Raw genomic sequence first — 15,176 nt, 5'->3', positions numbered from 1 at the left:
GGGAAGCTGCGCCCTGCTAATGAAGCTCATTTTATTTTGAAAGGTCAACAAGAGGAGAGAGATTAAGAAAGAAAACACACAAAGAAATAACGAGAGAAAAACTGCTGCTGCTAAAGCATCTGAGGATATTGAATAATAGTGTTTCTATTAAACATGATTAGATCAGCTTCATTTAGTTTATTACATCCAACAACGTCTCGTCTGCGTTCGTTTGGGTTTTTTGTTCGTAGGATCATAGATCGTAGGAAATCATAAGGTTTTGGAGTTGATTCCATTAAAGGAGCAGATCCAGGAAGTATTTTTCACACTTTCTTTAACATTGAGGACGGATATCTACGAGTGCGCTGAAATTAAAGATCTGGATCGAGTGAATTTAAATGTGCTTTCATAAGGTGACCGGTGAATGTCTGTGTGTATAGTTTATGTTTCTGACGTCAGTACATTTATAAGAAATATGGTAATTAACGGGTAAATCAGCCTTGGTGGAGGTTTGAGCTTTTCTAAATTATTAAAGACTATTTGTCGTTTCATTTAAAACAAGCAGTAGATTCTTTCTTCTCAGCGAACATGTGATTTTGCTACATGGTCCAAATACATTTTTCAGTCTGAAATTTAATTAACGTAAGAAAATAAGTAAATAGGCTCAACACTGTTGATGCAAATCAGATCTGAGGTTGTGTTAACATTTAAATCATGTAAAAGTCCAAACACAAAAAGTGCTCTCATGTTTTTTTTATTGATTTCAATTTGTTGTTAAAATCTTTCAATTACATTTATTTTCTCTGCTGGAAACAGATACATTTTTTCGTAGTCGCTCGTTTTTACTCCTGAGATTATTCTTCTTCCGTTTTATTAACACAATGTGACAACAAAAGACTTGACACATAATAAAGAGGCGACAACAGCAGAAGAACCACAGGCACAGTTCATATGTTCACAGTGAGACCATGACGTGCATAAAGTGTGATGATAAATTGTGGTGTGTGTGTGTGTGTGTCTGTGATGTCGGCTTCATTGTGTTTGTAGGTGGTGCACGTCCTGTGCTGGGGGGGGGGGGGGGGGGGGGGAGAGAGGGGGTGTGTGTGTGTGTGTGAAGGGAAAAGATGAACGAGTTATGAAAAAGGAAAATATATAAATTCTAGGTGAATAAATAAAGATAATATAATGCAACAGAAGGATAAAATCATAGTAATAAGGCAAGAGGAGTTCCTGTGAAACTACCCTGAGGCTTTTATTGTGAAAGACCTACAGGAAGTGTTGATATTAAGCAGCAGTTGTTAAAACGACAAAGTAAAACTGACACGTCAGACACGGCGAGGGTAAAGTACCAAAGTGGTGACATGCTATAGATCTGGGTGTCATCTGCATAGATATGCAATTAGAAGGTTAAATAGGAGGGGCCCAAGAATCGACCCTTGTGGGACTCCATAAGTGATGAGAGTTCTTTCAGATCCAGTAACACCAGGGTGGGTCTGTTCAGTTAACCGGCTGCATCGTAAACGTTATGGTTCGTTGTGGTATGTGCTACGTGTGTTGCTGGACACCGACAGCAGAGGGCGCACTACAGAACTCAGACTAAAGATTTTAAAACACTCCCCTCTGTAAGCGTACTCCATCTGCTCCTTGCGGATTTGCGGGAGGGAAACATACATAAACAGTCGAGGAGATAAACATTTGGCTAATGTTGAAATCAAGACAGAAAAAAGCTCCATCATTTCTATCGCTGAGGACTTTGCCCCCGGAGACGAGAACTCACTACAACCCCGACCTATTATGTGGGTACTGCATTGTAATCATTTCTGAGGATGTGCACAACCTATGCACTAAACCGATGCAGGTTATGTGAAGCAGCCATCTTGTTAATAGCAATTATATTGTGGCCCGTAGACTCCTCATGTCATTACTCAGGCAAATATGATTTAAAATCTTTATAAGAGCAATTTCAGTGCTATGATGTGGGAGGAAACCTGATTAAAACCCATTCAGGATGTCATTAGTCTGCTGGAAATTATTGATTTGATTAAAAACTACTTTCTCATTCATCGTTCTTACGAAGGGAAGATTAGACGCCTGTAGTCGGCCAGTTCCTCTTCCTCTGACAAGAACAACGCCGCTGCGAGAGAGAAGCGGAGTTTGTAAGGAGAACATCTCGTGAGCGGCTCGTAGGAAACAGACGAGTGAACGGCAGCAAGAAGACAAACAATGTTCGCTCTTCCATCTAATTATAAACCTGCGAGGCATTTAGAGTTAAATCTGTCATCATCCCAGTGCTGCCGAGCTCAACAATAACCCCGAGCACACACACGCACACAGACACACACACAACCACAATCAATATTCCATCTACGTGGCAGTCGTCAGCTTCTGAACTCGGCTCATCAGAATGCTCAATAGGTCAAAAATGACATTCAAAGGCGGCAAACACATGCACGCCGATACGAACCACTGACTTCTGATTGACAGGCACAAATGACCAGGTTCGGAGCTGGTGGTAACGGACAAGTGTGTGTGTGTGTGTGTGTGTGTGTTGTACACAATGAAAATAATGCCTGATGTGCAATACACACACACAATAAGAACGACTTCACGTTGCTCCATCATGAGTAAACAGACCTGAACATTGATCTTAATTAGACCTGATGCAGATATTTGGCGAACGGACAGATTCATAAACACACACACGACTGACTTCATGGAAACTAGTTCGGTGCCAGTTGATGAGATGAATATAGAATTCATGCTCCCTGAGCCGTTTCCAGTCGGAATGAACAAACTCGTTAACCGTGCTGAGACGATAATTGCACTTCATAACTCGGAGAGGGAACAGACTGGACAGGTCGCCTGTCAGTCACAGAGCGCAGACACAAAACCATTCACATTTATCCCCACAACTACAGACCCCCCCCCCCACACACACAACATACCAATTAGCTGCTGAAGCTAAGTTATCTACATTGTGTAGCTATGAGCTACGACTCCTGTAAAACACGCTTCAACAGAAATGTCGTATAAAGTTGAGGCTTCTTGCCGCCAGTGTTTCCGGTCGGTGAAGACCTCGGTCGTCCCATGATTTTCAACGTCTGTCTCAGCCAGCAGGTCAAGGTGTGTGTGTGTGTGTGTGTGTGTGAGAGAGAGACAGTTGAGGGACAGGAGAGGACGGGGACGTCTCTGAACTGTGGATGATGAGGTCGTTTAGAAGTTTAGTTTCAGCCGTCTCAGAGCTCAGAGGACAGGAAGCCACATTTGACCTTGGTCAACCGCAGCGGCTGCAGAAATCCACCGTGCTCTGAGGATTTGCATACATTTCCCTCGCTGCTGGCGTTTCCTCTCACCGTTGCTTTGCCTGATGCTCCCCGGGGAAATCTGCAGCAGCACAAGGCCCCAGTACAGTAGAAAACCCCCGAGCCAAGAATAACAATGGCTCCAAGCTTATTCCACGAATAATATACAATAATAAAACCTTCTGATTTGAATTACATTAAAAACATGCGATGCAGCCTCTGAAAAGAAGAAGAAGCACGAAACCAAAGTTTAAATAGAAACACAACTTTATTCAGCTCCATGATAAAAGTTAAGGAAACTCACACACGTCAAACTCTTAAACGTACAGTTTGTCCACGGATCGTCAGCCTCACTCACGTGTTCAGTATTTTAAAATGATGCATCAAACAGAATGAGCTGTGACACTGAGGAGACAATGACTTGGTTTCCCTCTCAACAGAGAAAAGCACATGAACCACGACAGTGAACAGGAAAACACAGCGATTCCGTTTCTTCACTTCCAGAACACGAATATTGATGAAATAAGTCAACTCACTGAATGAGACAATTCAAAAATCAAACAGCGTTTCTTACTAATACTGATCGAGCTGCATTAAAAACAGAATTAAAAGAAAGATTCACAGGCATTCATTTCGTCGTAGTTACACAACATCGTACTGAGATGGAGCTGCAGTAAAAACGTAATGAATAAAATAGTTTCAACACTATAATGTCGTCGCAAAGCAGGTTGACTTTAAATTGGAAACTCCTCACATGAAGCATTTTGTTGACGGATGTTTAAAACTGAATAAATCAGTTTTGTGATAACACATCATTAATCAGAGCATTTCTCTTTCTGCTGTGTTAATGTTTCCTCACGTCTCCGAGTTTCCTCACAAAGTTTGATCCGAGGCAAACTGACCTTCAACTATCACACAAACCCACAGGGCTGTTATCTTTCACTCAAACGCAAAATCTAATGCTGAAAAATATGTTGATCCTTTGAATATTTCATCCAAAAATATATATATAGGCAGGTATGTACATTATTATTATTTCATCATCTGTAAACGTTAGGCTCTTAAAAAACTCACTGATCTCGATAAAAGTGGATTTTCTTTTTTAAAAAAGGCAAATAAACCACTGAAGTTGTTCGGACTGACGTAAAATAAATAGAGATAAGTTATAACACATGTACAAGATGGACAAACACAAACTGAGAAACTCGTGAGTGGGTTTGTCTCATTTGTACCGTTCGTTTTATAAAGTTACAAATTCTTGAACTAAAATCAAACGCTGCGCCGTACAACCTTGTTGTCACGGAAACAGAGAAAAACAGTCATATTTTGGTTGTAAAGTCACGTTTCACGAAGACTGGTTCAGTGTTGATGCTCCCCCTTGAGCCATGGAGCACGGGTTGTGCAGTTTGTAGTGTTAATCCCTCTTTGTTTAAAAAAAGAAAGAAAAAAGTTCAAAATATAGGACTCCATTTCCCAGTGTCCTCTTGTGCAGAAGTTCAACACTGAGAGAAAGTCAGTTTCTGTAGTTGTGGCTCGCAGGTGGTTCAGTGGAGAGAAGAAGAAGTGTTAAGGCCCAGGCTGGAGTGTGTGTTGTGTTGTGTGTGTGTGTGTGTGTGTGTGTGTGTGTGTGTGTGTGTGTGTGTGTGTGTGTGTGTGTGTGTGTGTGTGTGTGTGTGTGTGTGTGTGTGTGTGTGTGTGTGTGTGTGTGTGTGTGTGTGTGTGTGTGTGTGTGTGTGTGTGTGTGTGTGTGTGTGTGTGTCTACATCTGCTCCACCGGTGCTCCCTCTTCTTTGGGCGGAGGCTCTAAGTGAATGGGGGTGACACTGGCTGGTTTCTTCACACTGGTGGTGACAGAAAGACGGACAGAGACAGACAGTGGACAGGAAGATCGTGAGATTGGGACACACTTGTATTTGGTGCTGAGGGGAGGGGCTTGTTATGGGTTATGGTTATTTGTTACCATCGGTGTAACAGACACGTATATTTGTACAGAGTGTTTCTGGTTTGGGCCTCGAGCCATTTGTTGTTGTGACGGATGCTAGTGAAGATGCTAAGCTAACGTCAACAGACACAATTATCTTCAACAGCAAATTAACCCAATGAGCTTATTAATCACCTGAAGCTTCATCGTCCACAGAGGGTTCGGTTTCTCTGACGCTAGCAACCATCACACAGATCTTCTTTACTGTTGTTGTTTTATAATTAAAATGTCTAAATCATTTCCTTCTTCATATTTTTGACACTATGGTCTTTATTGACCGGACTGTGTGCAAAGGGGAGAACGTCTGGACGGGAACCCAGGAAGCTGTTCTCTGTAGGACTGATGTAATTTAAGAGTTTGGTATCTAATAATAATATTACATTTTATTCATAGAGTGCTTTTCATGATACTCAAAGACACTTTACAACATTAAAAGTTTAGCATAAAAAGTAGCACAATATAAACAGAGCACATATCATTAAAAGAAATTCTAAAAAGGTGAGTTTTGATTAGAGTTTTGAACATGGTACGGTCGGTGCAGTCACAAAGTATAATGAAAGCGTTACTCACGAGTATGGAGAGATTGGCACGGCCACCACCAGGACATGATTCCTTTTCCTGAAGAGCCGCCACATGCCTCTGTGGTTTCCTCGTACATCCAGGTCCCAAACATGGAGGCACTGAACAGACGACAGAACGTTCTACATCATCCGGTTCCTTACGAGGATTAATCTCATCAGCACGAAACATGTCTGAATAAATCTATAATTTACACTGCAACAACACAGCTCTTCATTCAAACCGTGAAACATCCCGACCACCAGGAGCGTGTACCTTGGCTAGTTCGGTCCACGTGGACGTGTCCGTCTCCGACTCCATCTTAATGAACATGACGTAGACCTTCCCCTCAGAGTCCGGAAGGAACGAGTCCTCGCACGGGTTCTTAGTGTGGTCCAGCACCTCCGCTTCCCTGAAATCACACACACAATTACAAACATCCTCCATTACTGTAGTTTTTTAATCAATCGTAAACATCTACAGACTCAGAACATTAAGTCTCTCTCACTTCAACAGATTCAGGATTTCCACTTCATACGCATCTTTCTTTAAGCTGTGAAGAAAAAGTGAAAACAATCCATTAGGACTTTTACTGTTTAAATTTGTTTTCAGATAATATTCGAGAGCTCATGGTGTGAAAAACCAGCATGAGTCCACATCCTGCACGTACACACCCGTCAATGTTCTTCAGCTGCACGTTGGGAACAGTGTTGAACTTGTGTTTCTTAAAATAAACCTCCTGTACGACAGAGAAGACGCAGAGAGAACAACACAATCAGGCAAAAGGATGAGAAACAAATCAGAAATAAATAAAATCCCCTGATTTTACAACAAGAAGAAGAAGATATGTCCGCGTCATGTTCAGCTGAGAAAAGTAAATATCTTCAGAGAGAATTTCACCATGAATGTTGAGATAAAGTAAATCAAAACTCAGCCTATAACACGACTGAACTCAGGATTAAGATCAGTGAACCTGGATGTTGACTGTCATGTTATTAACACTTCTACTGGGCTCGTTGTTGTTGTGCTTCAAATCTGAAAGTACTAGAACCAAGGTTCCAGAACAGATTTCTCCTCAGATTCTCAGTTGCCGAATCTGAATAAAATCGGTCTAAAGATTCCAGTAGTCTGAGCTCAGCTTAAATATATTGTTTTCATTATAAAAAGATTTAAGGTTTTTCTGGAATTATTGAGACTTTACTTGACACTTTTCTTTTCGTGCTTACGTGGAAGTATCCGTTCATGTTGAGGCCGATGATGCCGAAGTGGTAGGAGCGGGACACGTCAGGGATGATGCACTCTCGGCCTTTCCTCTGCTCCGGCATCCGCATCCACATATCCCAGTCCCACAGCTGCAAGACACAAACACACACAGTTCATATCAACTTCCACACAAACTCACACACAGCTAATGAAATACATGGAGAAGCTCTTTATTTAAAGATAAATTCTGCACCTTCTCAGGTGTCGGCCATTTTGGCTCCAGTTCATCCTTGTAGAGGCTTTTCTTCAGCACCCAGCCGAGGCCGGGCATGCTCTCCACTCTGTAGAGCAGAGCCGGGTCCTCCGCTGTGTGTTCGTAGCCCTGAAAACAACAACAACAACAACAACAACAGAAGCTCTCAGTGATGCGTGTCTTCAGGAAAAAGACTGCTCTTTATTTAAAAACAGAAGAAGAAAAGCATCCTGTGCTGCCCCCCCCTCTGTGGACAATGTTAGGTTTCACCCTCTGGGGAAAAAGAAAACCGATAAGTCAGCTCATCACATGCTCTATTGTTCAAGACGCTTGTGTTCAGACATTCAGACGTCAGCTACACAACTGCTAACAGCTAAACACCCTCAAACCCACATTTCAACTGTAACACAATCATTTCTCCACCTGATGCTGCTTTTGAAAACATGACTGTGAGGTTCTTACTTATTCATTTACAGGTGGATGAAACTAAAGTCCTGTAAATAATCGCGTAATTACAACAACAGAGATTTAGTGTGAACGAGGCTGCGAGTCTAAAACATGAAGAAGAGGAGGAGGCCGGGTGAAGCAGGTGAAGGAGGTGAAGCAGGTGAAGGAGGTGAAGCAGGTGAAGCAGGTGAAGGAGGTGAAGCAGGTGAAGGAGGTGAAGCAGGTGAAGGAGGTGAAGCTGGTGAAGCAGGTGAAGGAGGTGAAGGAGGTGAAGCAGGTGAAGGAGGTGAAGGAGGTGAAGCAGGTGAAGGAGGTGAAGCAGGTGAAGCAGTCTGCACTCACCTGGTCGTTCCAGGCGGAGATGCAGTACAGACTGTCGTCCTCATCCAGCAGGTGGACGGTCTGACTCAGAAAACTGCAAGAAAAACAAACAGGGATGTGAGAACAGACACAAACTGCTGCATCAATGTCAACAACAACAAATGCCTTTTATAGTAAAAGGACCGTGATCGTAAACTCCAGGACCGATTTTAACTTTTTTAAATGATAGGAGCAGTTTTTGGATGAGTGAAGATAGAAAGGTTTGTTGAGTGCAGGAAACTTAAAGCAACACTATTGAGCAACAGCGCCCTCTTCAGCCACACGTGGCTCTGAAGGTGTAGTCCCACTCCTTGAGCTGAGACACAACTGAACAGCGGACATTACCCATGATCCCCGGCTTCCTGAACCAGAGGAGCTGTCGACGTTATGAGGACTCACGTGGTGGAAAAGCTTTGGTGTACAGCTGTGAACATGAAATAAAAACCTGTCTGATGCTTGTTTATTAGAGCCGACGGCTCAGAGCTGCAGCTTTTACAGCAGCAAACACACAACACCACAACAAAAGAAATCTGAAACCTCTAACACTGTGGATCTACTGCCATCTAGGGGTGACTCCTGCAGGAGGGAGGGTAAAATATCAAAATATCAGTCCAAAGTCTTCACATTTGAGAACCGTCTGTCCACAAACGTCAGTGGTTTTGTCTTGAATAATGAGACAATAGACAATCAATTGATTCCTTTTCTGTGAATTCATCAGTTACAGTTGTGAAAAGTGGAGAAATATACCTGAAGAAGTCGATGGAGACGTCCAGGTCTTCTTCCAGAACAATGGCGTAATTAGCCTCCTGATAAAAACATACACATGCTGCGTCAGTGCTAATTTAATATTTACTGAAGCTCACAAGAAAACTGATACATGATCCTTATAAGTAATTAATAGATGATAAAACGATAAAGTCAAAAAGCTGTTGTTAAAGAGCTAGAAAAACAGCCTCATTTTAAATGTTTGATATTGAAATGCTGAGCTTCATTCAGTTAAATATCAAACATGTTACAGCTCAACATGACGAGCATCAGTATCTCTTCCTCGTTAGTCTTTAAAACCTGAGGGAGAGCGACTCACTGGGTGAAGGTTGAAGGTTGCAGTCAGACTGGCCTTGTAGTGCTGCGACAGAGAGAAGAGACAAAAGATGCTTCAGATCTCAGATCCACACTTTGGTTTTAGAACTAGAATCCCTTTCTCGCCTGGCATCTACACCGCTCCCTCGTTCTCAAGCCCCTCAAAGACTTGTCCAAACACCGATGGACATGTTTTAGTTTTCGGGGACTTCTGGACTGACAGAAATGGAAACTTTTGAAAACAATATCAGTCACCTCGCGTTCTCTTCCTGACTCGACCTCATCAGTTATGACCCTTTGACCGGTAACACAGCGTTTCTCATGAATTACAGAGACTGTGGCAGCTGCAGTTTCATCACAATCTGAATTTACGACACTTCTCATAATATCACAAATGGCTTCACGTCCGTCACGTGTTAGAAACCTCATCAACACGTCCACCCGCTCACTGTGAATTTTCACCATGTTCCTCGTTCGTAGTATTTTCTGTAACTAAGCAACCAACTGCTGAGTAGACAATCTGCTTCCTGTTTAGATCCTGGCACGCACACGAATGAGTAAATGGTCGTATGATGTGTGTTTTCAAATTTTCAAATACAAAGCTCAAACAATCATATTGGTTATAAAATAAAAACATGGGTGTGGACGTAGCCTCAGTTACTTTAATGACTCGAGGCTGAAAACTTTAAATCAGCCTGAAGTAGTTTCATGACAGAACAGGTGATAAAGTGGAAAATATAAAATCTGGAGTTGTCCCTTGTGAAGGCGTGAAAGGTTCACCTGTGATACTCTGGCGTTCTTGATGCTGATGGGTGTGTGTTGAACTCCTTTCAGTCCAAACAGCTCGACAACATCCATGGGCTCCTGAGACACACACAAACAACACAGCCTTCATTTACTTTAAAATGTTGAAAGAAACTTGCAACTGAACCGCACGAAATGTAAATCTAAACCTCACCGTCAAACAGGAAACAGAACTATTACCTCATAATATCCATCGATGAAGACGGTGATCATCTGTGGGTTGACACCGTGAGCTGAGAGAAGTGACCTCAGCATTCTGAAAAACACCACGGCTGAATGTAATCTGGTTCAAAGCTCAACAGAGGAACGACTCATTTGTTTCTGTGTCACTGACGTTATGATTTGTTCTAATTCCACAAGAGGGGAGGGGCCACCATCTTTCTTCTGCTTTGACGACAGCATCTTATTGCTGCTCTCAGCTCATCAACAAGGTCATTTTCTCAACCATCCATTTAAAACGCAGCAACTAATTCACTAACAGGAGGATTTACTGCCAGTTGGTCCCGTTTAACTGCTTTTGTTTGAGAGTAAAGCTCAGATGCAGAAATGCAGTTTATCTATAAATAACAAATCAGAACAAATGTTTTTTTAAGGGATGAGTACAAATCAAAGACTTACATTGATATCAATAATGAAGAATTGATTTATTCTACACGTCTCTTTTGAAACGTATCTTATTATGTTGTGTTGTTACTGCATCTCTAAAATGGGGAACTGGTTTATTACTGGTGACAGGTGTGGGCACATGGAAAATACTGAATATAAATTGATTAATTTTTTCACTGTTTGCAAAATTAAAGAGAAAATCTATTAAGTGTGTTTGTCAATTACACATTTTTATCTTTATATTGCATATTTATAAAAAAGCCTCATCATGTATCTGTACTTCCTTAGTAATTTGAGATTCTGTTCTATTGTTTTTAATTTCTTACGACATTTTCCCCTTGTTACTGTTAATTTAGAATTTCTTCTATGAACGATAGATAAAATCTTTTTTACCTTATTATCTTTCTTTCGTTTGAATGATTGATGGCATTACAACTGTGTTTACCGCCACAATCGATTTATTTGAGTTTTTCTACTTCCAGCCATGATAGTTGATTTCATGCAGGATTTTATATTTTCAGTAAAAATCTGTCTCCGCGAGTAGAAATGTAAAAAGAGCAAAAACTCCTACAAACTACCAGAGGTTCAAAGGATCAAGCGGCTGAAACACAAATCCCTTGATTTGACTTTCTGAAAGTTTCTTTATCAAATGTTTTCACAGAAAAGAACAAATAAAGCATGAACATCGTTTAGAGCCGGTGAGTGTTACGATCTTACCGGTAGAGATAGTTGGGTCTGTTCCCTGCGATCACGGCCACAGGGACACTCAAGACGTTGCTGTTGGGGAACTGGAGGGAGAACGAAAACAAAGTGAGTCTAAACTGAAAATGAATATAGGAATAAAATTTGAATATTAAAAATAATAAATTATCTAAATTCAAATTGCATTACATAGGAAGATTTAAAGTCGTAGTGAATGGCTGTTTAAAACTAGGATTGTTCTCACTCACTGTAAAAGCAGTGAAATCAACCAAACAGTGAAAAGTCTCATTGTGCATCTTACAGGGTCGGGGTTGAACTCTATGGGTGCCGGGTCCTTGCAGCTGCAGATGCTGCCGTATCCTTCCACTTTGCTGCAGAAGAGCTTCCTCCTCCTGTTCAGCTCAGTGCCGGCCCAATGACACTCTGCCTCTGCAGGACGGAGGAACACATCAGTAACACATAGTTCACAACAAGTGCTTTACAACTCTGATCTGAACATCCAACGTTTTGCTCCAGTTGTAGCCATCAAAGGGTCAATCAAGCTGTATTGAGGCGCGTCTTTCACATATGCAGAACGCAGCAGGAGATTATCCAGGGGCCTGTACTACAGAGTAGAATTTGTGGTTATCGGGTTTACTTCAGGGTTTTCAGTCCTACGCAGCTCGTTCCCTTCTTATCGGGGTGAATCACCATGGTAACTTATGCTGAACGGCTAACCTGCTCCGACTGCGTTTGTTAGGTTAAGTTCAGCCAGATCTTGGCGAGATATCCAGGGTATGTTGAACTCGCTTCGTAGTACAGGCCCCGGGTCCGACTCGTTCACACCAACAGGAACATGTGGGAACATCCAGGCGAGGGGCGGAGCCTGTAGAGCAGCAGGAGGCGGGGCATGACGTATAAACTCTGCTGTGGAAAGATCAGTGTTGTTGTTTACAGCTCATCCACACCGGCGTCGGCCCTCATCACCAAAAGATCTGGAACCTCCTCGTGTTTCCAAGTTGACGTCTTCGTCTTCTACGTGTACGGCTCCTCTTCTTCATCCTGAGATATTTGTGTTCTTCCAGTTTCACGTTAGAAACCTCATCAACACGTCCACTCGCTCACTGGGAAGCTTCCACACATTGTCCTGCTGTTTTCTCACATGGGCTCCATTTGAAGGATTTTACAGATGTTTTATTCGGGGGCTGCAGGACTTGCCTTCTCACATAAAGAACCTCCAGAAATGTTCTGAAACATTCAGTACAGCTGTGAAAACAGCCACCGACTTTAAAACCAAAAACACATCACAACTGTATCTCACCTTCAGAGGCCGTGAGCTGCACCTCGGTCTTCAGCAGCACCGGGTCTCCCCAGGTGGACAGAGCCGGCGACTTGGAGTGCTTCTCTCCGTAAACTTGACCTGGACACACAAAAACACAATAATTCTCAACCAGCAGGTCCCAATGGATCATCTGATGAAGCAAGTTTAATGGGCTGATTAAAGTAATAATAGGGTCAAACTTATTGCAGGCTTGTCCGGCTTCACTGTGCCTTTATTCAGTTTTTTTTCTTGTCGACGATATGTGGAAAAGTAGATCTACCTCCTTTCTTCACCACCAGCGTCCACATGTCCCTCCAGCTGAGGATGAGCGCCGCCTGACTGCCGAGACTCTTCAGCAGGTTCTTAGCAGCTTCCTTCAGGTGGAACGTGCCCTCGTCCTGCAGATGAAAAAACAAACGATTCCTCACTCCCTCATTAATGTTCTTTGTTTGTCACCGGACTGGTTCTTCAGTGGAACAGCAGCAGCGGCGGCGGCGGCGGCGGCTGACCTTTATAGTGAAGATGAGAACTCGGCCTCGGGTCACCATGTTGAGGAAGAGGATCATGGCTTCATCCTCGTGAGGCGAGTAGGTGTCAAATATCCTCTTGGCCATGACGTGACCCTGAGAGACAAACGGCAACAGACAGTGACTGAGTCATCGCAGCTTTCAGATTATAAACCATTTGCATTAGAAAGTTTGGTTACATGTTTTTTTATTTTCCTCCACAGAGCAGATGTTCCCAAAGTTTTTTAGCCTTCGATCCATGAAAAAGTTATTTGTTGACATTTAATGTGAAGAAAAGTTAAAGCAGAAGATACTAACAGTTGCCTGGTTGAGAACGATCACGTGGATTCCTCTGCCTTGTTCCCGCATGTCGTCCTCCAGAACCTGCAGGCGACAAACACACATGTTTCACCTGCACATAACAGACGCAGCTTCAACCAACCTGATTTATTGATTTAAAATTAGTTTCATGATCATGTCAGACAATCAATCAAACTCACCGTGGTTCCATCCACCGCCACGTAGACCTTGGAGCGGCTGGAGTACACCTCGATGTCCAGGATCTTGCGTCCGCTCGCCGGTCGGCGTGGCGTCTCCATGTTGGGTACAGCGTCCTCTACAGGAGCACAAGGCCAGAATTAGGTTCTCGGCAGGCAAGACGTTTCCAGGTGTGTGGATTGGCTACACAACGCGTGTTTGATGATAACGAACAACTAGCAAAGCTAAAGACGTCTCGGTAATCGGTCTCATCGGGTTTGGTTGGACTTAGTGAAGCCTGAAAAAGGTGGGAGGAATAATGCAGTGTTTGATATGCATACATTCATTAGTGGCAGAGCTCGACCACATCAACACTGACTGACTTATGGGTTCCGTTTGTTGACTGTTTGAAAATGATAAGATAATGCTTAGCAAAACAGAGAAACAAAAAGCTTAACAACTTCTCTATCCAATTAACTGTAGATAATGAGGGGGGGGGGGGGGGGGGGGGGGGGGGGGGGGCAGAAGCAACAGATAATAACCCTGAGAGCGACACAGACGATAGAGACGTTTTAAACCTCCCAGTTCACTGATGAGTCCTGAACTCGTTTCTCACCATATTCTTGTGCAGCTGCATCTTCGCTCGCGACTCGTCTCGTGTCCAGGATCAGTTTAATGTTGACGATGACGGTGATGAGCAGAAACAGCACAGCGGCGGCCTGAGGACACAACATGCAGGCTCCTGTTTGAAATGTGATCCCTTCATTTAGCATCAGGACCCCCCCCCCCCCTGGCGTGTTTCCCACTGACCTGGCAGAAGCGCCGGATCGTCCTCTTGTTGGTCAGTTTGTATTTCCAGGTGAGGTACAGGCTCCTCTGTTGCCGCGGGACGAAGGGCTTGGCTCGCGGGTTGGGGGTCCAGGTCTCCATCCTCCCGACACTGAGCTCAGCGGACCCTCCGCCTGCCCTCCTCCACCTGCGGGAGGAGGCCGGGACATGCACAGCTCCGGGGACACGGGGGGACACGGGGGGACACGGGGGGGGGGGGACCGTCACATCGCCGGCTGAAGACCCACAAACAGCCCGTCCACCGCAGCAGCGGGAGCTAACGACCGGGTTTAGCTAACGAGAGCTAACTGCCGGTGTCTGGGAGACTCGGAGCGACTTGAACTTCCGTTTCCGGTTGTCACGAGTTCTCAATGATCCGGACACGAGCCGTTAAATGTCACAGCTCAGAGAGAAACCCGGTAGAGCTGCTGTCAACCCGCTGCTACATGCTACATGCTACACCTCTGTGCGACGACTCACGGCGGTTCTGTCGCAGACAATAACACGTCACTAAGCCCCTCCTCCTCCTTCTTCTTCTTCTGTGGTTTGTTGTAGCATCAACAGTGCTGAGCTCATCACTGCCTCCTACAGTACACGTTTTATTTTCACATTTTCTGATTATTTATTGCATTTTATTTCAATATATTATAAATATTTTAATTATTATTTTAATGCATTTATTTATTAACTTTATATTGTTATTTATTAAGACTGTACAACCAGCTCTGCTCCCAGTAGAAGTACACGCACCCATTATGAACTTCAACTCTATTTACTGTGAAATCCAACA

At 43.4% G+C, this 15,176-nt stretch overlaps 1 protein-coding gene across 3 annotated transcripts; it reads right to left on the bottom strand.

Annotated features, from left to right (window-relative positions):
- Nucleotides 1–4,272: 4,272 nt before the first annotated feature.
- pomgnt1 (protein O-linked mannose N-acetylglucosaminyltransferase 1 (beta 1,2-)) lies at nt 4,273–14,591 on the bottom strand. Of its 3 annotated transcripts, none has more exons than XM_034582220.1 (22): nt 14,369–14,591; nt 14,175–14,277; nt 13,582–13,697; nt 13,400–13,465; nt 13,085–13,198; nt 12,856–12,973; nt 12,576–12,674; nt 11,577–11,704; nt 11,291–11,361; nt 10,148–10,223; nt 9,944–10,027; nt 9,168–9,209; nt 8,831–8,889; nt 8,066–8,138; nt 7,277–7,405; nt 7,047–7,172; nt 6,495–6,559; nt 6,329–6,373; nt 6,097–6,232; nt 5,833–5,942; nt 5,021–5,122; nt 4,273–4,872 (listed from the first exon to the last, which is right to left on the bottom strand). In XM_034582220.1, the coding sequence occupies exons 1-21, from the start codon at nt 14,486–14,488 to the stop codon at nt 5,041–5,043; spliced, it is 1,962 nt and encodes a 653-aa protein (XP_034438111.1). In that variant the 5' UTR covers nt 14,489–14,591; the 3' UTR covers nt 4,273–4,872; nt 5,021–5,040. The 3 variants fall into 3 exon arrangements, with proteins under 3 accessions (XP_034438111.1, XP_034438112.1, XP_034438110.1); XM_034582221.1 differs by having other exon boundaries at nt 13,582–13,694; XM_034582219.1 differs by having other exon boundaries at nt 5,025–5,122; nt 14,369–14,568.
- Nucleotides 14,592–15,176: the final 585 nt, after the last annotated feature.

The sequence above is a fragment of the Hippoglossus hippoglossus genome, chromosome 4, assembly GCF_009819705.1.
Source record: "Hippoglossus hippoglossus isolate fHipHip1 chromosome 4, fHipHip1.pri, whole genome shotgun sequence".
Classification (NCBI taxonomy): Eukaryota; Metazoa; Chordata; class Actinopteri; order Pleuronectiformes; family Pleuronectidae; genus Hippoglossus; species Hippoglossus hippoglossus.
The sequence above is the reverse complement of the archived record's forward strand: the minus strand, read 5'-3'. Positions and strand labels throughout refer to the sequence as shown.

Coding starts and splice junctions, on each gene's coding strand:
- pomgnt1 (XM_034582220.1), bottom strand. CDS start 14,488: ATGGAGACCTGGACCCCCAACCCGCGAGCCAAGCCCTTCGTCCCGCGG. Junction 13,199..13,399: donor TCGTTCTCAACCAGGCAACT/GTTAGTATCTTC, acceptor TTTGTCTCTCAG/GGTCACGTCATGGCCAAGAG. Junction 6,374..6,494: donor CAGCTGAAGAACATTGACGG/GTGTGTACGTGC, acceptor TTTTCTTCACAG/CTTAAAGAAAGATGCGTATG.